Source organism: Manis pentadactyla, chromosome 4, assembly GCF_030020395.1.
Source record: "Manis pentadactyla isolate mManPen7 chromosome 4, mManPen7.hap1, whole genome shotgun sequence".
NCBI lineage: Eukaryota > Metazoa > Chordata > Mammalia > Pholidota > Manidae > Manis > Manis pentadactyla.
In genome coordinates this window covers 20073749-20097286 of record NC_080022.1, presented here as the reverse complement: position 1 = coordinate 20097286, position 23538 = coordinate 20073749, and the positions used below count along the sequence as shown (strand labels likewise).

Below are 23538 nucleotides of genomic sequence, written 5' to 3'. Positions count from 1 at the left end.
CTCTTCTGGCAGGTGGAGAGTGGACTAGATTAAGTTTTTCCCAGCGTTTTGGCTCTGGAAACTTTCCACCTCCTCCCTTTGTAGATAATTATCCCTCCTAAGAAGCTGATCGGATGGGAAAGTGCAGGAAATGGTTTGGGACAAGGATTGTGTGGGAGTTAAGGGGAGAGTGGAGGGGATGTAGCTGGAGAGGGGGATCCATGCCCAGCAGCAGGAGGTGGTGCCCTTTGGAGGGAGAGAGAGGGGAGCCTGGCAGGCTGGGAATTTAAAGCAGAGTGTGGGTGGCTCTGGAAAAGCCAAGTTCCTCAAAGCTCCTCTGCTCCTGGTCCCTGGTGGGAAGCGGTGAGGTTGACTGGGAGGGTCCCACATTTCTGAGTCAGCAGGAGCTGGGGGCCAAAAGGGAAAGTGTGAGACAGTGTGGCCCAGCAGCTGAAGCACTGGGCCAGGTGTGAGAAGGCCCAGGCCCAGCTCCGCTGCTCAGCTCTCCTTCCACATCTGAAATTCCACCGCTGTGGGCCAGGGCCCCTTATGGCAAGCAGGTGTGCACTGGGCTCCCTCTCCTGCACAGAGCCCGTCTCCCATCCCAGCTCCCAGCAGGCCCGAAGTTTTACTTGTGGGCCTGGCTTCTGCTCCTGTTGGACCTCCCTGGTTAAACAGCAGCTCTCAGGGTGCTGAGGCTTCTGGGGAGCCAGGCTGCTCTTCTTGGCCTGAGCAAGTGACTGAACCAGAGCAACCAGTGATTAGCAGCAAGGAGCAAGTGGGTCCCTACATCTGAACCCAGGAGTGGAGGAGCTTTGAGGAACTTGGCTTTGCCAGAGCCACCCACACTGTGCTTTAAATTCCCAGGGACGAGGCTGCCTGTGCAGGGGCCCAGGTGGTGGAGATTCAAGGCATCCTTCAGGACAGTCAGTCATTTAGCCTGGTGGCTTAAGATCCCCAGAGTCCGACACACCTGGCTTTGAATCCCAGCACCACCACCTGCCGGGTATATGACCAGAGGCTGAATATGTGACCTAAGAGATCATTTTTCTGGAGATAATTCTCCCATGGTGTTTTTTCTTTTTTAACCTTTTTTCCCACTATTTCCCTGAGGAATAACATACCTACATACATACAGTGGAGTGCACTAATCTTAAAGTGTACAGCGCAATGGTTATTTACAAATGTTTTCATCCATTATTAGCAACTATCAGCAATATAGGGGACATCTGTGTACCCCCTAAAATCCTCTCCTTCCTTACCCCCAGCATAGGGAGCCACTCTTCTGCCTTCCGTCGTCATCTGTTGCAGCTGTTCTTGAGCGCCATATCACCGGACAACAGGAGCCCTCGCGTCAGCTACTTTCGCTCCGTGTGTCCATGAGGTTCCTCAGTGTCCCTGCAGGTTCCCCAGGTCGGTCCTCGACATCGCTGCGCAGCATTGCCTTCTGGGAATGTGCCGGTTGGTTCATTCTGTTGATGGCATTTGTGTTGGTTCCCTTTTTTGACAATTACGAATAAAGCTGCTCTGAACATTCTTAAACTCTGTAGGGTTTTTGTGAAAATTAAATGAGATAATCTATTATAGTAAGATGTTCAGTACTGAGTTTTGACTTGGAGAAAAATTTCCCCCACATTTTCTTTTTTTGTCTGTAAAAAGGAAAAGAACAGCTCAAATACCACGTAAGCTTATAAAGGAAAAATTCAGGTCTTATCCCTTTCAGTCCTCTGCTTCTCAGAGCAGATCACTCTTCACAGTTCACGGTGCCTGCCTGGACTTTTCCCTACAGTTTTGTAAAGTTCTTTTCAATAAAAATAGTTTCATAATAATAATAATGCTATCCATACTCTTTTGTAACTAACGTTTTTCATTACATCTGATATTTTAAGAGTCCCCTTATCTGCATCAAAGGAGCAGCTTTGAGAGGGACAGGCTGGATGAGCTCGTGAACCAGTCACTCTTCCCTGGCCTGGCAGGGCCGCCCTCATGCTTGCCCAAGTCCTGACCCTATTGCACCCTATCTGGGTGTGTTCCTGGGCTTGAGTCTCCAGAGCTTTGGCTTTCTCATCTTTAACATAGGAGAACCCATGCCCCTGTCAGAGGGATGCCATGAGGTTTAAATGAGGTGAATATAGGGAAGTGCAAACCGGAGGAGAAAGTGGTACACATGTGCTGGTGATTATGTAAAATCATGGGCTGTCAGAGCCAGAGGAGGCCTCTGAGAGGCTAACCTGTCATCTTACACATGAGGAAACCATGGCACAGGGAAGGTCACAGAGCCTGCAAGTGACAGAGCCAGGACAGAACCAAGCAGGGCAGCTCCTGTCCTCCAAGGGTCCCCGTTCTCTAGGCCAGAGCTTGGCTCAAATCAGCTCACTTATTATCTTTGGGGACTACTGCAAGGGAGGAAGGGCACTATAGAAAATTTCCTAGCCCTAGTTTCCCCTTTCCTAGCCTGCCTGATCCCTAGCCAAGGCCACAGGGGTGATTGGAACTTCCATGCAGTCATCTGTGCCCACCATCCTCTAGTCCAAGAGGGCTGGGGAGCAGGAGGGTGGAGCAGAGAGACAGTGGCTTAGATGAGAAGGGAGATGCTACCCCTGTCTAGGCCACAGAGCCTTCCCTGTCCTAACTGTACCCCCAAACCTGGGCCTCTCAACCCCCAGCCCCATGGAGCTCACTCTCTCCCTCTAAGGAGCCAGACTAGCACTCCTGCTCCCTGTCTTTTCAGGCAGATGCGGCCTGGATTTCAGAGTCTTTCAGATGCTTCTGGTTCAGCGTTTGAATCTCCTGAGCTTTCACCCTCATAGCTTTTGTAAGAGGATAGAGGGAGGTCCCCAGGCCCAGGCTGAGGTCAAGAATCCAGAAACTAAACCCCAGCATGGGCAGGGCCTGTGCCTCTCTTACCCAGCTCCTTCCCAGGAACAATTTGGTGTGATAAGATTGCACCTGTTGGCCCAGGTGGGCCCCACTCGCCCCCGTGTTTAGCCGCCTCATGCAGTACCAGGCACACGGCAGAGGAAGTGGCTCCCTGTGCTCTGGCTCTTGCCTGTGTCCGAGTCGCAGCTCGTTTTGAAAGTGCCCATGGCAGTGTTATCAGTGGGCTGGGTGGGGCCTGCCCGGGAGTGCCCTGTTGGTCCAGGGTGAGGTTGTGGAGTAGCACGTGTCCAGCTGGCAGGGAATGGTGATATCGCAGAAGATATATCAACAAGCTCCACTTCATGCCGGAAGCCTTGCCCTGCTGGCCCCACTCCGGGCCCTCGGCCTTCATTGGCTCAGGTGGGCCTCACCTGACCCTGTGAGGTGGTGGAGGTGTCCCCGTTTTATAAATGAAGACCCTGAGGTCTGGAGACGTTAACTAGCTTACCCAGGGTCCCACACACAAGAAAGGGGTGGAACTGAGCAACCTTGAATCCTAGGAAGCTAGAGTGAAAGAGCCATTTGAGGTTAGCTGGTTCTCTCTTATCATACGGCTGAGCAAACTCCAGGCTCAGAGTGAGGGCAGCGTGGGACTGGCATTCCGGGACAGTGTTCTTTCCATTCTATTGATAACAATAGTAATTTTTACCATCCCGTGCCCCCAGTCCTCTCTGTTGAACATCCTGAGACAGTTCTAGTTAGGTCCATCCTTTGGAGAATTGAGAAAATTGTTATCCTGCTCATTTTCTCTGTGGCTCAGATGGGGAACTTGGTTGGCAAATGCTCTGGAGTCATTTCCTGGGCTTGAATCCTGCCTGGCCTTGCCACTTACCAACTAGGTGGCTTTGAGCAACTAACCTAGCCTCTGAACCTCAGGGTCCTCATCTTTAGGGTGTGTGTGATAGTGCCTCCCTCATTGGGTAGTTGGGGTGACTAAGGGGCCCTCAGTGAGTGCTGTCACCATCAGCATCCCCATCTCATGAGGAGTCTGTGTGACTGAGCTGATCAGAACCAGGGCTCTAGCCCGAGGTCCAGGTCCTTCTTGTCCTGCTCTGCAATGCTTCCCAGTTCCTGCTGCCACAGGCGTCCCAGCCCCTGTGCCGTGTATAGGATCATACAGTGGGCCCTGCCCAGGTGAAGCAGGTGCTGGCAGAGACTTCCTTTACTCCTTCCTGGACACGGGGCAGTGACTTCTATGGAGTAGGCCAGCAGCAGGCAAGTAGGCAGGCTGGACCTTACCCCTCTGTGCTTAGCTCATCGCGGATGGGCTCCCATCCCCAAGCCAGACTCTGTCTGCACAGCCACATCTGAGCCGGACTCCGGAACCTGTGCCCTGAGGGTGAGAGTGGCAGCAGGAAGCAGTTACAGGCTGCTAGGAGCCAGTACCAAGCAGCCTGGCGTGAGGGCAGAGCTTGGCCTCTAAGATCAGGCAGTCCTGGGATCAAGTACCAGATTTATTGCTTCCTGGCTGTATGCCATTTGGGCAAGTTCTTCAAGCTCTGAGCTTTAGTTTCTCCTCTGGAAAATGGAAATAATGCCTATCTCATGGCATTAGTGAGGCCAAATAAAAAAGCACAGGGCTTGTTGATGATTCTCCCTTCCCACACAGGCACGTGGCTGGAAGGCTGCATTGTGTCCCCCAAGGCAGTGCACACAGGCATTAAGCAGGAGCCCAGGAAGTCAGACCCACTCCTCTTCCCTTGGTACCAGAGGGCTCCTGGTTCTACTGCTGGCAGAACATACACAGAAACAGGGCATATTGGTACTATTCAGGGTTTTGGAACCAGAGATTTAGAGTGGGTAGGTGGCTCATCCCCAAGGTCACACAGCAAGCAAGTGACAGCCTGGAGTGAATCAGGACGCCTATTTCCACCACAGCAGGGCAGAAGGCTGGGGCTGAGAGCTGGAGGAAATACAGTTGGGCCATGGCTCTGGAGTCAGACCAGATGTAGGGCCTTGGTTAAGCCCATCACCTCTCTCTGCCTCATTTTTCTCAGCTGCAGAGTAAGGACATGTCAGGGAACTTTTAGGAGAATCATGCAGTTGCGGTGGACAAAGCATCACAGTAGAGTGCTTGGTAAAAGGTAGTTTCTTAAAAAGGTGGGAACAGATGAGGTTGGCTCCTTTTTCCAAAGACTGGCTTTGGCTGATAAGTCCCTGGCATGAATCCCGGCTCTGCCATTACCTTGCTGTGTGATTTCAGCTGAGTCCCTGCCCCTCTCTGGGCTTCATTCTTGCACCTGTGAAATGGAGGGGTTGGCTTGGAATGGTCTCAGAAGTCCCTGCTTCCTCTAATCTCCTGTGTCGTCTTGCTGCCCCTCTTCTCCCCAAGGAGAGGTCTGACCTCCCTTTGCTGTTCCTGGAGCTTTGGGCCCTCTGGCACCAGGACCAAGGCCTGCAGCCAGCCGTGTCCTCATCTTTTCTCTGCAGTGTCCTCCAAAGGGCAGCCTCCTCTGAGCATGCTCAGCTCTTCTATCTACTCAGTACATCTCCTGGCTCCTAGAGGCCTGAGGTGACAAACTGTCCCCAGTGGTCAGGGAGAGGCCCTCCAGGTGTGCCCTCTCTGTCCCCCTCCTTTGTGATGCTCAGCCAGCTGTACTGTTTGCAGGAGACGTATGTGGGAGACTTTCCAGGCACCCCCTGGAGATAGGTGCCTCTGGCCTTTGCTTTGGGGGACACTCTAGCCTCCCCACCCTACCAGCCTGCCTTGGATCTGCTGCTAAGGTTTCAGGGAACCTGCATCTGCGTGACTCAGCCACATCCACAAATCTTGTGACCTGTACTCAGGTACCCTGGAAGGAAGTTTTACAGATTTTAGAGGGGACAAGAAGCAGGTTTAGTAGGGCTCCAGAGGGCTTCTGCCTCTTCAGCCTCCTTTCACTCTCCTTCTACCTCCCCTCAGCCTCCCCAGAGGCTCCCTTTACTACCTCTGGAGACTTCTGCCAGCCAGGCTCAGCCTGGGACCAATGATGACATGACAGGAACCAAGCTTTGGAGGGGCTTCCTCAGAGTGTGGCCCAGTCTCCTGACTGGCTGCTTCCCCATTAACTGTGCTCTGGGCCGGGGACCAGGGGTACAGAGATGGAACTGTGCCCTTTGCTGAGTGCTTTCTTTGGCAACTCTTTGCTCCAGATACTTAATCTCACTGGATCCTCAGAAAAGTCCTTTGAGAAAGAAATGGTTATGAGCCTATTTTTCAGATAAAGAAACTGAGACTCAGAGGTTGGGTGTCTGCCAAGGAGGCATGGCTAATAGATGGCAGAGCCAGAAAAACAGACCTGTAGGTTCCCCAGCCCATGCTCTCTCTTAACCAAGAGTCTCCCTGCCCCTCCTGTCTGGTGGCTGAGTTTGGGTTGAAATTTTGAGGTGACACCTCTTCTCATTTTCCAGATGTCTCCCTTCCCCTCCATCCCGCTCAGGATCTCCCAGCCTGTGTGTGGGACATCCTCCCATGGCTCAATGCCTCTGCTGAGACAGACATGCTCTGCTCGCCAGAAACAGAGAGGCCCCTTGCCATCCCACCCCTCCACTGAAGATGTGTCCTGTGCCCCCATGCATGTCTTCCTTGAAAGCAGAGCTGTCACTGCAATGGCTGCAGCTCTCTGGGTGTTTGTTTCTGTTTTTCTCTGAGTATTTTTACCTTTATTTCCTCCACTTTCTCACCACCGTCCTGTGCCGAGCACATTGCTTATCCCCACTGCAGAGGAAGAGAGGTTCAGGGCAGTACCGTGATTTCCAGCGATCACAGAGAAGTTCAGGTTTAGAAGGGGCAGAGCCAGCTCCTGCGCTGGCCGACTTGGGCTCTCACACTGTCCCCTACTGCCTCATGTGATCTCGCTCTGTGCGAACACTCTGGGCCCAGCCCCTGCGATCGTTGGCATGAACGGACGGTGAGTGTACAGAGCCCAGCTTTGTCCAAGGGCAGAGATCATCCATCAGATGGCAGAGCTGGAGGGGGTTGCAGTACACCTCTGAGGATGGGAAATTGAGGCCAGAGAAAGACAAGGGCTTGTTCAAAGCACCTAGTGAGTGGATGGCAGGGTCTAGACAGGAATCCAGGTCTCCTGATCCCCAGCTTAGGCTTGACTCAGGCCCTTCCTCTGCCCCCAGGACAGGGTGGGAGGGGTGGCACCGTCTCCCTAGGCTTCCTCCCTGAGGTGCTTTCAGGCAAGTCTTTCACATCATCCCCGGGTCACAGCCCTCCAGTGGCTCTGCCTGGCCCAGCAGGTTGATCCAGAATTTCATCTTTCACAGTCTGGCCCTGGGTGAGCACTGGACCTAGAGTCAGCAATCTCAGGTTTGTGACTTGGCTCTGCTGCTACCCATATGATCTTGGGTGAGGGTCTGAACCTGTCTGAACTTCTGTTTCCTCATCTGTTGCCTACTGCCCAGGGTTTTAGTGAGAAATGGCTGCTTTATGACCATCCAAGTATTATCTCCTCTGCAGCTATCACTGTCATTTGCACCCAGTAGAAATCCTCTGCCGGCACCACACTCGTTCCCTCCCCCGTCCTGACTTTCCACATGCTGCTGCCTTACCTGAAAGGCCCTCCCAGAGCCTCCTTAAGCCCCAGCCATCCTTCAGGCTCAGGCCTGTTCAGCTGGTGGTTAGTGCACGCCAGCTCTGACAGTCACACAGGTGCAGCAAACAAGTCTTGATCCTTGCCATGCGCCAGGCGCCATGCTCAGTGCTGAACAGTCAGAGATGAATAGGACAGGGTCCCTGCTCTTGAGGGGTGACCTAGTGTCTTTAGGGTGAGACAGCCCACTGAGCACATGTTCTGAGCAGACCCTCAATGGAGGGCCATGCGTCCCAGACCCCAGAGGGGACCCCAGACCCGAGCATGACTGTTTCCACCCTGGAGGGTGTTTCGGGAAAGCTGCTGAAGGAGCTGGAGTGGTTCCCAGTAACCCACCCAGACAAGATCTGTGATTGCTCAGTGCCCTCATATCCACGGTCTTATGTGGTCCTCACAACAACTTCGAGACATCATTGAGGCAGGAGATGGTCATCCATTGAGCAGATACTGATTGTGAGCCTACTGTGTGCCAGGCACAACTCTAGGTGTTAGGAGGACAATGGTGATCAAGAGAGTCTGCCCTCATAGAATTTGTGTTCTTGATGGGGGAACCGGCAGGGAGCACATACAGGCTGTGAGGACGTGGTAAGGGCTATAAAGAAAGATAAAGTAGGGTAAGTGGGTAGAGAAGCTTGGAAAAGGCCTCTGTGAGGAAGTGGCATTTGACCCCAGACCTGAAAAAAAAGGGAGAGAACTCGCTGGCCGGCTGTGTGGTGCAGACTGTTGCAGGCAGAGGGAACAGCAAATGCAAAGGCCCTGGGGTAGAACTGTAGTTGTGCTCAAGGGGAAGCAAGGTGGCCAGTAGAGCTAGAGGGGAGTGAGCGGGGCTGACAGGGTTTGCTGCTGACTTGAATGTGAGGCATGAGAGAAAGGAGTCAGGATGATTCCAGGGTTTTGGTCCTGAGCAACTGAGTGATGCTGGGGAGATGGGGTCTGTAATAGGGGGAGCAGGTCTGAGGGTGGGGACATGAGTCCAGTTCCTGCACCCTTGCCACTCTGCAGGTCCACCCTGTGCACACCGGACACACTGGCCCAAGGATCATCCCACGCTCACCCCTTCGAGAAGCCTCCCCATCTTCTTGGCCCCACTCTAAGCCCTGTCCTCTGAGAGTCGTTCTCTCATTGACATCTTTCTGGCCCTTCTGTAAGGTCACCAAAATGCCCAAGGTGAGGGGTACCTGACACCCCTTCTTCATCCCCACCCCCAGACGCTGTGAAGCACATGACAGACTCTAGCTGACGGATCTGGGAGGGGTAGAAGGGTCCTGATCCCTCTCTGGCACTATTCCCTCTTCCCGAACCCAGCCAGTGTCTTCAAAGTGGTGTTCTTCCTTTGCAGCAACCCCCTCCCCCAGCTGTAGCAGCTAAAAATGGGATGCCATGACCCGCTTTCTGCAGGGCTTTCCTGGAAATGGTAGAATTTCTCTTTTTGTTGCTTTCCTACCTCCACCTCTCAATATCTAAGTATGATGATATTGCGAACAAGTTCAAGTTATGTACAGTGGACTTAATTCATTGTTATGATCGTAAACGAAGTGGCTTTCAACTGGAAGGGGCACTGAGAACAACAGGTACACCTGTTACATTCAATTTGCATTTTGCAAACTATACCCTACTCCCACCAAAAGGAAAAGAAAAGAAAAATCTAGCTTTCCCATGGCTCTAAAGTTTCTGGAAATGGAACCCTGTCTTACCGAGCCTCTGGTTTCTAACCCCACCCCTGGTGTGGGGCAGGCTGATGCTTGGAGTGTGCAAGTCCTGAGAGCTGTCAGTCTGGCAGGGGTCGTGGGCAGGCTGGGAGTGGGGCGGGAGGGGGAGGGGAGAGGCCCAGCTGAGGACTTGCACACTGGGGCGCCAGGGAAGGAGGTGGACGGTAGCTTAAAACCGGACTAACCCCCAGGTTCTTTTCTGACTCAAGCAGTCTGTGCTTTCACCTCCTGCATACCCCGTGGCTGAAATGCTTGTTGCTGATCAGGGCCTCCTTTGCAAGAGAGGCGATTTAGATTTTTCTTACGCCAGTGAAACCAGTGGGTCAGGTGAAGGTGCAGAGAAAGTGGAAGCTGAGGCCCTCTGGTTTCACTGCCAGTCACAGAGGCAGAGCCTGAGGCTCTTAGTGGAGGAGCTCCGAATGAGAAAGCAGGCTTCACCCTAATTCCAGTGTAGGGGGTCTGTTCAGTACATTAGGGCACAAGCAAGGCCAGACCTAGAGTGAGGTCGTTCCACCGGGGACTGGGGGTGAGGGGTACATCCTAGCTCTGAAGCACTGCTTTGTAGCCCTGCTTTGGCTTGGGGGCCTGTAAGCAGTCGTCTCTTTGACATTCTCTATACTTCCCTTTAAATGGTGACAGTAGTGGCACCTGCCGCATCGGGCTTGGTGAGAGAACTACATGAGCTGCTGCAGTAAAGTGCATAGTACAGGCCGTCCCATGGGAGCATGTACAACCCAGCGTGCAGAATATACCATTCATACAAAGTCTAAAACCATTCGATGCAGAAAAGTTTGGAATTTGGTATACAAATGGGATTGGGAGGAGGCCTGTATAGTGGGTACAGGGGAAGGGGGAGAGTCCCTGAGAGATCACTCACTTTCTGCTTAGTGCACTGTACACGATAACTGTCAGAGAAAAGTTTTAAATGACCATGGGTTCCATTTAAAATCATCCAAGCAATATATTCCCATTTTGAAAAAATCAAAAAAGAAACGAGCATCACATGGTCACCAGCCAGGGACCCGAAGCGGCCATACCGAGACTGGGGCCTGAGGCCCCGCCCCACCCCTGACCCGCTACCCTGCTGGCTGCCTGGAGACCTCTCTCCTTGCCAGGCCCCGTTGCCTGCTGGAGCACTGTCTGGTCAACACGCACGGACTGTTTACTGCCTGTCCCTGTCCCTGCCTACCCCCCTGCTGTCCTGTGTGAGTCATCCACCTCACTGCGTGGGGACTCTCATTCCTGTAGGGGGTGGGGAGAATCTGCTGGAATGAAATTCATCCAACAGATATTTATGGACAGCTTAGGTGATGGGGGAGGCTGGGCTGGGCACCAAGAGGTGGTACCTCTCAGCTCAGGGTGGGGCGAGGGGCGCTAGGGGCCACTGAAGTGGGCCTTTGAGTCCCACGGAAGAGCTTGGTGGGAGTGAAAGAACCTGACTCAAGGTCAGGTCAGGGGCATTTGGGGCCAGGCCTGAAGTTCAGGGACCCTCTGAGGCCTACAGTATCAGCAGGCCCTTGACTCAGTTCCTTGTACGGCCTGCCTATTTCTGCTGTGTGTCAGCCTCTCTCTCACTGTACACTCTCTTTTCCTGACTAGCTGGAGGCTTCAGGGCCTTTAGAAGACTTGGGAATCCCTCTCTGTTCATTTGTTTGCTCTCTTCCCACACTGGTCCTGCACCTCAAGACCCAATTTCAATTTCACATTCTTTAGGAATCTTCTATCATTCCCTTAACCCACATTCTCTGTGCATCACCTTCATGGGGCCCAGGGCCATGTGCTGGGATGCCAAACTGACTAGAATACCAGGTACAGAGCTCCTGGATCCTCAGGTAGGAGGACCACCCGACTTGGCCTGGGGGGTTCAGGGAAGGCTTCCCAGAGGAGGTGACACCTACACTGCGTTTTGAAACGCAAGTAGAAGTTCAGGTTGAAGTTTCCCTCTGTGTGCCTAGAGTTGGGGTTTGGGGACTTCTGGCAACTGGCATGTAGTGACTGATGGGGATGGGAAGATAAGTAGTATGGATTAAACCTGAGCTCGGCCACCAACTGGACCCTGGAATCTTGATCACTGGGTACCTACTCTGGAGCAGCCTCTCCTACTAGGTCTTCCACAGGGCCTGGAGAGTGGCTGCCTCGCTCTGCTCATTGCTGTCAGGTCTTGGCCACTGAGCCCACTCCGGTCTACGTGGCATTCCTGTCTTGCCTTTCTTTTATCAATCATCTCTGAAGTTTGCCCCCAACTCTGGGCACACAGAGGGAAACTTCACCCATATTAGCCATTTTGCAGTGCACACGGTGCTCCTGTGTCTAGTCTCTTGATTCTCACTTGTCTACACACGAGGAAGGTGAGGCCCATCTGTAGTATAGTTATTTGCCCATGGGTTCATGGTCACCAAAGGGCAGAGCTGGGCCTTGAACCCAGGTTTTGGCTTCCTGGCCCAGTCTTCTTTTTGCCATGCCTCAGATGGCCCAGTATATGCTGCTTGTATTCTCAACTAACATTTTAGCTAATTTCCCACTGACTTGATGTTTCTGGAGGGTGGGACCCTGTCTCCCTGAGATATGGATTGAAACAAGCAAGAAATAGAGGTGCTATTTGGAAGAATGATGAGGAAAGGCAGAGAGAGAGACAGACTCCCATGCATAGGGAACAATTCCTACCCAGGCACTTGGAACAGACTTATTTATGGCTGTTTTTGTAGGGGAGGCATATTCCAGACCTGAATTCTCTTCCTGTTAACCCTGACAGGCTTAGTTTTCATTGGCACAGCATGGCCCAAAGACCTGCCAATTAGGAGACCTGGGTTCTAATTCTGACTCTGCCTCTTCCCAGCTACGTAACCTAAGGCAAGTCACTTCACCTCTCTGAGCCTCAGTTTCTTTATCTATCAAGTGAGGGTCAGGATACAAGATGAAATGAGAGGGGGATACATAAAAGTCCCCAGCCCAGCACATCTGTAAGTGTTTTTCTCCTTTGTACTAGAGATTGTATCGTAAAGTGAATCATGATCAAATTCAGCCTTGCATAGTGGGCACTATTGGTTTACATTTTTAAAAAATTGTCATTCAGTGGGTGACCCCTATAGGCCAGGCGCTCTAAATAACTTATCTCAGTGACACCATGGGGGTAGCATCATGAGCGCAGTTACAGAGGAGGGACCAAGACCCAAAGACATGTAACGTGTATTGTGCTGTGTGTATTACACACACCATCTCATTTAATCTTCACAATAGCATTCATATTTGGATATTGGCAAAGGCTTGGTGATGTCAGCCCGCCTTCCTATTTGTCTTTTTCTTTCCTTATTTTTCATTCACTCATTACCCATACACCCATTTGCTATGTGCAGTGTGCTTGTGATAGGCTCTTTAGAGGATACAAAGTCCTAGAATGGCTTTTCTCCTGCTTCTCTCTTTCTCTCTCTCTTGCAAACTTCTATTGATCTTCAAAGCCCAATTCAAATGGTCCCTCCTCTGGGAGGATTACCTCCTTTTGAAATTTCAGAGCCATCCCCACCTCCTTCCTCTTTCCCACACTTAACATCTAAAAGTCCGTTTTATCTCAGTTCACAAGTAGTTAATGCCTACTCTGTGCTGGGAGCTGGACACACAGGTGACGCTAGGAAGTTCCCACCTTCAGATGGCTTAAAGCCCGGTGATGGACAAGTGTACACTAACAGGTCGTGGTAACGTAGAACAATTTGTGTAATACTTGGGTTTTGAAGAAAATTACAATATTATCAGTTACCACTTCCACTTTTTGCTAATGTTGAGTACAAGCATAATTTGGCATTCTTTACCATTATTTCCTCTAGTACTACAAAACCCTCAGAAATAAACTTATTACAGATAGGGAAACTGAGAGTAGAAGATATAATGTAACTTGCCCCAGGTCAGTGGCTGTACCCTGATTGGAACCCAGGGTTGGGTGGCTAGTGCCACATGTTTTTGTCTGTTGGTCCGGCTGTGAGCCTGCTGAGGCAGCAGCTGAGTCTGTTCTAGTCTGGTTTATCTTTCTTCCTGGTCCTCATCATTGATGGTAGGAGAAATCAACACTGAAAAGAGTCAGACCCAGGAAGAATCAGAGCCTCTACTTCGCCAGAGGACCCTCCAGCCCTGTGGGAACCAGAGCTGAGTGCAGATCAGCAGGCAGGGGCTGAGCAGTCTGGTGATTCCTCCCTCCTGCCCTAGTAGCAGAGATTTACCTCTTCTGGCTGAGTTAACTCTGGGACAGCTTCCTGGAGGGGGCAGGCTTAAAAGACAGGAAGGGTTTCCCAAGGTCTTTCTTGGGCCACCAGAGTGGAGGGGAGCAGCGTTGAGACTTCCAGAAGAAGAGCTCATGGAAAGAAAATACCACCTCTGGTCCTCTGGGAACCACTTTAGGCCTCTTTAGTTCTGGGTGCCAACACTCCCCTTAGAAACAAAATACAAATAAAATCAGGGATAACGTGTGAGTGGCTAAGAACATAGACTTTGAAGCCAACTGCCTGGGTTTGAATGTCACTAGCTACTTGATTTCCAGCAAGTTGCTTCACCTTTCTGTGCCTCAGTTTCCTCATCTGTAAAACAAGAGGATGGTAGTTGTACCTCCCAGAGCTGTAGTAAGGTGCCAGCGAGTTAAAAAGCATCAGAGCACGCTGCTATAAACTATAGAGTGCCAGGCTTTCCTTGGGAGATATTACATTTCATGACTGTAGTTGAGACTGGTTGCTGGGGCAGTTGCAGAGGGAGTTAAAGAAATGGAATCATTGTGCAACCAGGAATCCCCTGGGACCTGGCCGAGTTGCAGCCCCAGAGCAGTCCTGAGGCCTGGAACTAGGGCGGCACAGCCCCTCGCACACTGCTGGATCCCTGGTGACCCCCCTCTTCCTGGTACTCCCCTCTACCTGCCCAGGCCAGGGAGAGATGTGGGACGTGGGATCAGGGGGGTCTGAGCACCCTGGCAACCAAGGGTGACATGGAACAGCTTTGCCTGCTGCTCCTCTGCGCCAGTCTCAGCAGATGGGGAAAATCAGAGGAGGTGTAAACAAATGTACTCATGGTGGAGAGCAGAGAAGCTGCAGGGGAGCCGGGAGCCCCTCACCAATTCCGTTTGGTCAAGTGTCTATTCAGTGTGTGTGTGTAAGAATGAGAGTGTTACAGTGAATGTGATGTGTAAGAATGAGTGAGTGTATGTGCATGTAAGTGTGGGTATCAGAGTGAGAGTGTGGGTTGTACCCCTAGTTGCCCAACTGGCCCTGAACTGGGCAGAATGAGAAATGTCTCTCCCCTCCCCCAGCCACTTCACCTAAAAGGGGGGCCAGCCCCAAACTGTGTCAAGGGTTTGCGCTGTGGCCTGGAGCTGTTGAATTCCACACCTTCTTCCATCCTTGCTCCGAAGAAGGACACCCTCACAGGAGACCAGGCGGCTTGAGAAATCACCGGCTTGGAGCCTCACAGGTGCTCGTGGGGACCTGCTCACGTGACCATCGATAGGTCACCGGTTCTCGTTGAGTCTCAGTTTCCCTAACCATGTATTGGAGGACTTGGGTGATCTCCAAGGTCTGTTCTGCTTTCATGGCCCTTCTAACCACCTCTGTCCCACCCCTGATTCCTTTCTGGTGACATCACCACTGGCACAAGTTCAGGCCCTGGAAGTTTTGTCTTTTTTCTTGGCATCTTGGGATCTTGCCTCAATGCTAGGCCTTTGTTGGGAGACCAGGGACCCCAACCGTGCCCCCTCCCATGCCTGCTGTCAGCAAACTTCCTGTGCTGTGAGAGGATGGCAGGGTGGGGGCAACTGGTGGAGTCAGGGCCTTGGGAGAAGGACAAGCCTGAGCAGCCCCCTTTCCCTGAGCTGCTGCTCCTGATGACAGAATCCACTCCCTCCCCCAGAAGCTGCTTTCCAGTAAGGTGCTGCCTACCCGTGGGCAGGGAGCCAAGAGTGGATCCCAGACCTTCCTCCTCAGCCTGGGCCTGGCCCTCCCCTTCCCTCGCCCATCAGGTCCCGGAGTTCCTTCTGCTTGCTGAGAGGCAGGGCCAACACAGAAAGGCCTGGAGAGACCTGCTCCTGCATCATGCTCCAGCCCAGGTCCTCTGGGAGCTGCCTTATTTGGAAGAAAGTGCGCTTCACCCCAGTCAGGGGGCCGAGGACCTAGTCTTGGGTGGCCTGGGCATGTCCTGCCGCCTCTGAGCTCCAGGTTTCCATCCACAGATAGGAATGCCCCCTGCCTCTTCCCTTGTCCTGGGAGCCTGAGGGCCTGAGGGCCTGAGATCAGCAAAGCAAGGCCATCCCCACAAGCTCCTCAAGGAGGCCCTGACCCTGACCCGCCTCTGTGTTCCAGGCACATGGCACCGACCTGGCACAGAGGAAATACCCACACTCGAGTGAAGGAGTGACTGCCTTCCCTGCTACAGGTTTGAGGCTCTCTGAGCTAGAGTGTGAACTCCTCCCTCAGACTCTGGGGAAGCCACTGAATCACACTGAGCCCCAGCTTTCCCATCTGTAAAACAGGGACAATGCTTGTCCCATAAGGCTGTTGTGAGGCCTGAAGAGATGATCTGTGCCCCGCTCCCGGCAAAGCGCCTGACTGGCGGGCATCTTCAGGAGTAATAAAGTCTTCATGTTACTGCTCTCAGCTCATTTCACACATTCCTCATCTCCACCCCACCCACTGTGCCAAGAGGCTGTAGCATTCTCATCTGTGTTCTCCAGGACACTGTCTGGCACCTCCTAGGGTCAGGAAAGCTCTGTAGATTGCACTGATGGCATAGAGGGGCGGGGAGGCATTTTTAAAGCCTAAATGTGTTAGGTGGAGGTGGAAGCTGTCGTCTGCTGCCCTGGGCTGTCTCTTCTGCCTTTGCCTTTTCCCGAGGCAGCTGTTGGTGCTATGCTCCGGGGTAGGTCGGGGTAGGGTGTAAGGTCAGCTGGCCGGAGCTGGAGCTGGACTCCTGGCCTTTAGAAGCTGCTTCCTGGCCCATGCCTGCATTTCTGCTCCCCTAAACCTGGGTGCTATCCTGTCGCCCCTCCAGGGCAGTGCAGGTCTCTGAAGTGTGGTGTCATTGTCTGTCTCTTCCACTTCTGCCTGAGTTGTCTGTTCTTGCTGGGTGCCAAGGAAAGAGAAATCTGTGCGTGACTGTGGGTTGAAGGTTATGAGAGTGGGCGACAACAGAGGAGGACTCTTGCCCTAACCTGGGCACACAGAGGTAATCAGGGAATGCTTCCTGGAGGAGGAGGCAGGCAGAAGGATGTGGTGTTAGCCACACACAGTAGGACTAGAGGTATTGAAATAGTGTTCTGAAGGGACAAACTAGGCAAAGGTCTGCAGGCAAAGAGGATAAGGCTGACTTGAGAATTTGCAAGGAATTCCAGCGTACCAGCCAGCTGAACACCAGGGGTTACTGGAGGATACTACAGAGACTGGGGGACTTTTCAGCAAAAGAGGGGACTTTGGGATGGGTCTATTTTAATCAGGAGAATATACAGGGTGGCTTTGGGGTCCTGTCCTGGCCTAGGATGAATGTATGTTTTTTTCCAACATGTTTTGAGTGTCACTGGGTGCTTGGCACTGTGCCGAGGTTCTGGCACTGGTGTTTTGAGTGTGAGTTTTAAATTGTAGCTACTGGCACTACCCAGAGGGGTGCCTGAGAGTAGGGGATGCTTTGGGCATAGCGAGGGGTGGTTCTCCTTCCCAAGGATCTCAGGGATAATGAGAACAGAAGCCTGGCCAGATAGATTATTGGAGTTATGTGAGTCATGGTTTTCAAATCAGTAGATACTGTTGATTGCCCTCTGTGTCCCCAGCCCTGGGGATATAATTATAGATGGATATGGAATCAGCCTGCACAGAACTTACAGGCTAAGGAGGAGAGTGAGAGCTTTCACCTTGAGCAAAGTGTCATGCCCTCTTAACCCAGCTGACCTTGGGGTCATGGTACCCAACGTTGTAGCTAGAGGGCCAGGTCTTCTCCACCCCAAAACAAACCAAAAGCCTACCAGGAGCTCAGGTCAAACCTGGCATGGAGAGATGGTTGGTGGGTCTCAGGCCTTGATGGGGAATGAAGATAGGAGGGGTTGGATACAAAAAGAACTGCAGAGTTTGATGGGAGCTGCGGGGGCTCAGACCTGGATTCTGTCCTGGTTCTGCCAGTGATTGGCTATGTGACTATGAGTTAGTCTCTTCCTCTTTCTGAGCCTTGGTTGCCCCATCTTGAAGCAGATGTGATTGAGCTAGAAGCAGTGGCAAATAGGTTTTGTCTCACATGCAAAACGGCTTGATTTTTGTTGGCCTCTCGAGCAGCTCCCTGGGCTCGGCAGGAAAGCATGTGAGTCTGGGATCGTGGTTGCTGCACGTGTCCTACGGGTTTGCAGAGCCTGGCAGTATGATCTCCAGGTTCGCCTGCACTGATATTCCTTGATCCTTCTCTGCTTCCTCTGCCTCCTGTGTCACCTCTCCACCAACTGGTTGTCTGCCTTCCACTTGAACACCTCCATGATGGGGAACTCGCTACCTTCCCTCAGATGGAATCGTAGGTTCTTATGCCTGGTCTTGGGCCCACATCTGCTTCCTGGAACTTGTGCCTGGAAAGATGACTTGGGTTCAGGTGTCATTAATGCCCTTGGGTACCTGGAGGCTCGTGAACCAGTGTCTACTTTCTGCCTTCTGGAGGCATACAGAGCTGCTTCTTTCTATCTTGTGACAGTGACAGAGATAGCATTTGTGTACCCTTGGAAGAAAGCACTTTAAAAACATCATCAGTTTATACAATGCTGTGAACCTGGTTTTATCACCTCCATTTTACAGGCAAGGAAGCTGAGGCTCAGAGTGTTAAGAGAGCAGCCCTCTGAGACCACACCTGTACCCCTGTCACCAGCTGCTCTCCCTGTCCCCAGCCCTGTCCCCTTCGTCCAGGCTCCCCGTAAGCCCACGGCCTCCCATTCTCTTGCCCTCCGCAGGTTTCCATGTGATCCCCACTATCTCGAGCATCGTCCCAGAGAGCTGCCTGCTGATCGTGGTGGGGCTGCTGGTAGGGGGCCTGATCAAGGGTGTGGGCGAGAAGCCCCCCTTCCTGCAGTCGGATGTCTTCTTCCTCTTCCTGCTGCCTCCCATCATCCTGGACGCGGGCTACTTCCTGCCGCTGCGGCAGTTCACCGAGAACCTGGGCACCATCCTGATCTTCGCTGTCGTGGGCACACTATGGAATGCCTTCTTCCTGGGTGGCCTCATGTACGCTGTGTGCCTGGTGGGGGGCGAGCAGATCAACAACATCGGCCTCCTGGAAAACCTGCTCTTTGGCAGCATCATCTCGGCTGTGGACCCTGTGGCCGTGCTGGCCGTCTTCGAGGAAATTCACATCAATGAGCTGCTCCATATCCTTGTCTTCGGAGAATCTCTGCTCAATGACGCCGTCACTGTGGTGAGGGGTGGGGACCACACCTACAGGCACAGAGGGCACAGACCTGAATCCAGATCCAGAGTGAATCCCACACCCACCCACTGTAGTAGTAGTATTGAAACAGCAAATGCCCATTCCTGCTTACTGTGTGCCAGGCATGCAGAGCACTCAAGGTGTATTATCTCATTTAATCCTCATGCTTGTTATTCTCACTTTCAGAGGAGGAATCAGGCCCGAAGAAGTTAAATGACTTGCTAGAATTGGACAGAACCAAGGTTAGAGGCCAGTTGTCTAATCCCAGGGCCTGAGCTCTTGGCCTTACCAGATTGTATTCTGTGTTCCATTTTGGACTGTGATGTGATCTTGGTGAAATTACTTACTCTCCTTATACCTCAGTTTGCCCTTAATAGACCCTTTAGTCTGTGAGGGGCATTCCAGCTTTCATGTTGGCTATGTCTTAAGTTAGTGTTTGGTTTGTGCAGAGGTTTGGGGCAATATTTGTGCAAAGGACCTTGCCTCCAAGACCTCCAGAAAGTGATAAGTAGAGGTTGTCCTGGGTTGGCTTCTTGCTTACTGTGTGACCTTAGGCAAGTGACTATCCCTCTCTGGGCCTCACCTTTGACAGCTGCAAAGTGGCAGAGTACTTAGTGCTTTCCTCCAAGGGTCTGGTGAGAACAGACACCCCCAGTGCAGGGTCTGCATGTGGCAGCTCCGTCTGTGCTTGCATGTGCCCTTCCTCTCAGCCAGTTTCCCCAGGAAACAAACTTGTGTGTGCACACTCATGTCGCATTGTGAAAACACCTATCTCCTCCTAGCTGGACCCTCAGAGAGCAGCTGCACTCACAGGAAAACACCAGGACACATGTACTGCCTCTTCCACCCCCAGCCCCTCAGGAAGCCGCACCTCAGAGAAGAGACAGGCGGTGGTAGCCAGTGACGCAGCCCGGCTCCTGCTCATCTCCCCACCCCCTCCCCCCTCCCGGGCTCCTCCCCGGGCTGCAGAGCAGCAGCCTGGCCTGAGCAGCAGGCCTCCGACCTGGTCTTTCTCACATCAGCTCTCACCCAGGGTTACCACACCAACCTGTCGCCCCATCTGAAGCAGGAGCTGCAGCACCTGGCCTGTCACCCTCCCTGTACGGGCCTTACGGAGTCGTACTCACTACTGTCTGTGAAGCCAGTGGGTGCCAGAGACAGAGCACTCCCCAGCTGGATCTGGGTGTTGGGGTCCAGGCTGGCACTACTGGGGGTATGGTTGCGTAAAGTGGGTACCTCAGTCAGGCCACCTGGAGCCCACAGCCCTGCTCCCCCAGGGAGGCGGCAGTGGTAGCAGTAATCGTTGGTGTCCACTGAGCACTTCCTGTCTGAATATATATTATCTCATCTAATCCATGCTCTGTGAGGTTGGGACTCTAATTATCCCCCGTTTTTCCAGATGAGGAAACTGAGGCACTGAGAGGTTAAGAAATCATCCAAGGTCATATAGCTGATGAGTGATGAGACTGGGGTTCAGATCTATACTGCCTGAGTCTAGAGTCCGAACGCTTACTACCGTGTGACACTGCCTCTCTAGTCCCAGTGACAAAAGTACCAGGCCAGAAGGGAGGACCTCACTGTGTGCCCACCCCACTGGCCCAGGTAGTGCACCCTGAGGACCCCAGGGTCCTCAGGCCAGGAGTGAGTTTAGGTAGCCCAGGGCTGGGAAGGCACCTGCTGTCTGCTGCTGGAGCTCTGCCTGGTCTGCCATACAGCTGCAGTCCAGGCAGCACTGTGGCCAGTGCTTGGCATCTCCCCTTCCTGCCTGGCCCAGATTGGGCCCTTTCTAGAGCTCTGGGCTTGGGTGTGAGTGCCCTCTTTCCCAGACAGTGAAGCTGAAGGCCACTTCTGAGCTGCGTGGTCTCAGGCCTTTGCCCTGGAGCAGGTCACACACACACACACACCCTGCCTGCCTCCAGGTACCACTCAGGTCCTGGGGGGCTTTGGAGGGCTCCCTCTCAGTGATCCTCAGGCTCTCCTCTATTCTCCCTCAGTCCCCACCCAGGCCTGGCAACTCCCCATCTGGCTTCCCAGCAGACCTGCCCAGGAGTAGCCCAAGCAGCCTGTATCTCAGAGGGGGCAGAACTTCAAAGCTGAGTCTGCTAGGGAGGACCTCCCCATTGCTGTCAGGGAGCAAGTTCTGGAGCCAGTTCTGCTGCTTCTCAGCTGGAGGGTCTCTGGCAAGTCACCTGAACTACTCTGAGGCTCAGTTTAGCAAGGAAACAGGCATCCTTGGCCCACCTACCTCAGGAGACTGTTGTGTGTTGAGCAGGATAACCATTGTCCAAGGTCTTTACGGTGTATGAAGTGCTACTTGAATGTCTGATGGTAGTGTTATAATGGCCACTTATTTCCCAGTCCAGGAGGTGGGGAAGCCTAGAGAACCTCTAGTTCCATAGACTCTGAACTTGGCTCTTCATCACAACTGCCCAGGGAGCTTGTCAAATAGAGATTTTTGGGCCTCATCACCAGAGAGTCCAGGTGGGCTATGGCCTGACTGCGTGTATTTTCAAAAAGCTTCAGTGATTAAGAAGTCATGTTCTGGTTCATTGCCCAAACTCCCCCTACTTTGTGCTGAAGGGGAGACTGAACTCCAGACTGGGACATGATCTGCCCAAGGTCAGTGAGTGCCATGAGCTTAGGACCACCAGTAGTGTACCCCTTGACCCCAGCCCGTGGTTTTGAGCACCTGCTTGGCTTTAGGGTTTCTCTGCTACCATGGGGCCTCTTCCTGTTGCTGTGGTCAGTGGAGGAGACAGGATTGCCCTGGGGGGACCCCAGGGAGCCATAGGGTCAGGGCCCTGCCCTCCCACCAACCAGCCTGCACACCTTCCCCAGGTCCTGTATCACCTCTTTGAGGAGTTTGCCAACTATGACCGCGTGGGCATCGTGGACATTGTCCTCGGCTTCCTGAGCTTCTTCGTGGTGTCCCTGGGTGGGGTGTTTGTGGGCGTGGTCTACGGAGTCATCGCAGCCTTCACCTCCAGATTCACCTCCCACATCCGCGTCATCGAGCCGCTCTTCGTCTTCCTCTACAGCTACATGGCCTACCTGTCAGCCGAGCTCTTCCACCTGTCGGGCATCATGGCGTGAGTCCGGGTGCAGCATGAGGGAGGCCGCCAGCTTGGATTCCCCAGGCTTTTAGCGTCGCCAGGGAGCTCCCCAGGGCCCAGTCTCCTGCTCCTGGGAAGAGACCTGAGCACCAGGCTTTAGGACTGCCTCTGGAAGCACTGAGTTTCAGGTTCTGGAAGGTCTCAGCTCCTGCCTTCATCATCTCAAAGGGAGTCCTTAGGGCATAGCTGGACACAGGCACTGACACTCACCCCCCAGTGAGGAGGCCTGAGGCTGCTTCTGTTGAAGTGAGGAGTCCTAGAGGTCTAAGGCCTCAGCTGGGTCTTGTCAAGGCAATGTGGAGAGGCAGTGAGGTGCAATGGTGTTCCCAGTAGCGGAGGATGTTGGAAGTGCAGAGGCCAGGCTGGACTGGGGGATTCAGGGTGACCATGAGGAGGCCAGGCCAGCAGGAGAGGACCCAGGTGTGGGCACCAGGCTGGGAGGGCTTGGGCTGCTGCTCAGAACAGAGCTCCCTATAGGGACCGCCATGTATCAGGGGACATGATGATGTAGAAGAACAAACCCAAGGCCATGGACGTGGTGTAAGTGCCTCCTGGTAAGCAGAGAGGCAGTGTGGCCTTGGGGAGAAGACACAGGCTTTGGAGTTGGGCAGACCTTGGTTTGCATCTTAGCTCTGCCACTTGTTGGCAATGTGACAGCAGGCAAGAGACTGAGACTCCCAGTCTCAGATCCCTCATCTGAAAAATGTAAGAATATGCCAGTGTCTGTGGGGTTGAGTGGGAACAGGTATAAAGCCCACAGCAGGCATCTGATCCCTAGAGCAACCCAGTAAATGGGCACCTTTCAGCCTCCACCCCAGCAGTAGGAAAGTGCAGCTCGACTCTGAACCCCAAATCCTGCTCTTCCCAACGCCAGACTCATTGCGTCAGGAGTGGTGATGCGCCCCTACGTGGAGGCCAACATCTCCCACAAGTCCCACACGACCATCAAATATTTCCTGAAGATGTGGAGCAGTGTCAGTGAGACCCTCATCTTCATCTTCCTTGGCGTCTCCACGGTGGCTGGCTCCCACCACTGGAACTGGACCTTTGTCATCAGTACCCTGCTCTTCTGCCTCATCGCCCGCGTGCTGGGTGAGGCCCTGGGCCTGAGCAGGGGAGGGATATGTGTGTGTGGGGGGTGTGGTGTGTGGAGAGGCCAGCACAGCTGCACCGCAGTGGCTCCCCTCCCCTCTCTGTAATGCTGAGTCTGCAAGGACCCTTGAGAGGAGAGAAGCCCATGCCTGTGACGAGTCTCTGGTCTCTGGAGAGATAGTCATGGGGTGTCAGAGTGGAGGGGCCTCCAGGACCCCGTGTCTCTGAGCCTGTCAGTATCTGAGGAGGGGACTGAGGCCCACAGAGCCCATGTACGAGAGTGTTCTCTGCGTTGCCTCATGACTTGTGCAGAGCTGCGGGCCATTGCTCCAGACCTGCTCTGCCAGCCCCAGACAGCGCACAGGGAGCAGGCCACAGGCCCGACGCACCGCGCCTCGCTGTGTGCTGCTTTCTCCCTCGGGATGTCACTCACCTCCTCTGGGATTAGGTGTGTGGTCCCTGGGCTTGACTGGGCATCACATTTACATGGTGTCTTGTTTTAAAACCCCTTTAATCCTGGACCTCATCCTCCAGAGATTCTGTTTCTGTGGGATGAGGTTGGAGCCACACCTCTGTATTTTTTACTACTTTTTTATTAAGAAAATCATACACACACAGAAAATAGGTCCATGTACCCATCATATTTAATAGGAGTCAACTCATGGCCATCTTGTTTCATCTCTTTCCCATCTCCCCCCGACCTCCTCTGTGATGTTTCTAAAGTACATCTAGGCT

At 53.1% G+C, this 23538-nt stretch overlaps 1 protein-coding gene across 3 annotated transcripts in view; it reads left to right on the top strand.

The window, feature by feature from the left end:
• Positions 1-23538, top strand: part of SLC9A1 (solute carrier family 9 member A1) — a 46614-nt gene that overhangs the window by 15852 nt on the left and 7224 nt on the right. For all 3 annotated transcript variants that reach the window (XM_036914895.2, XM_057499883.1, XM_036914894.2), the window contains 3 exons: positions 18126-18586; positions 21437-21687; positions 22586-22803. In XM_036914895.2, coding sequence (XP_036770790.1) covers positions 18126-18586; positions 21437-21687; positions 22586-22803 — 930 coding nt within the window. The remainder of the gene's footprint in view (positions 1-18125; positions 18587-21436; positions 21688-22585; positions 22804-23538) is intronic.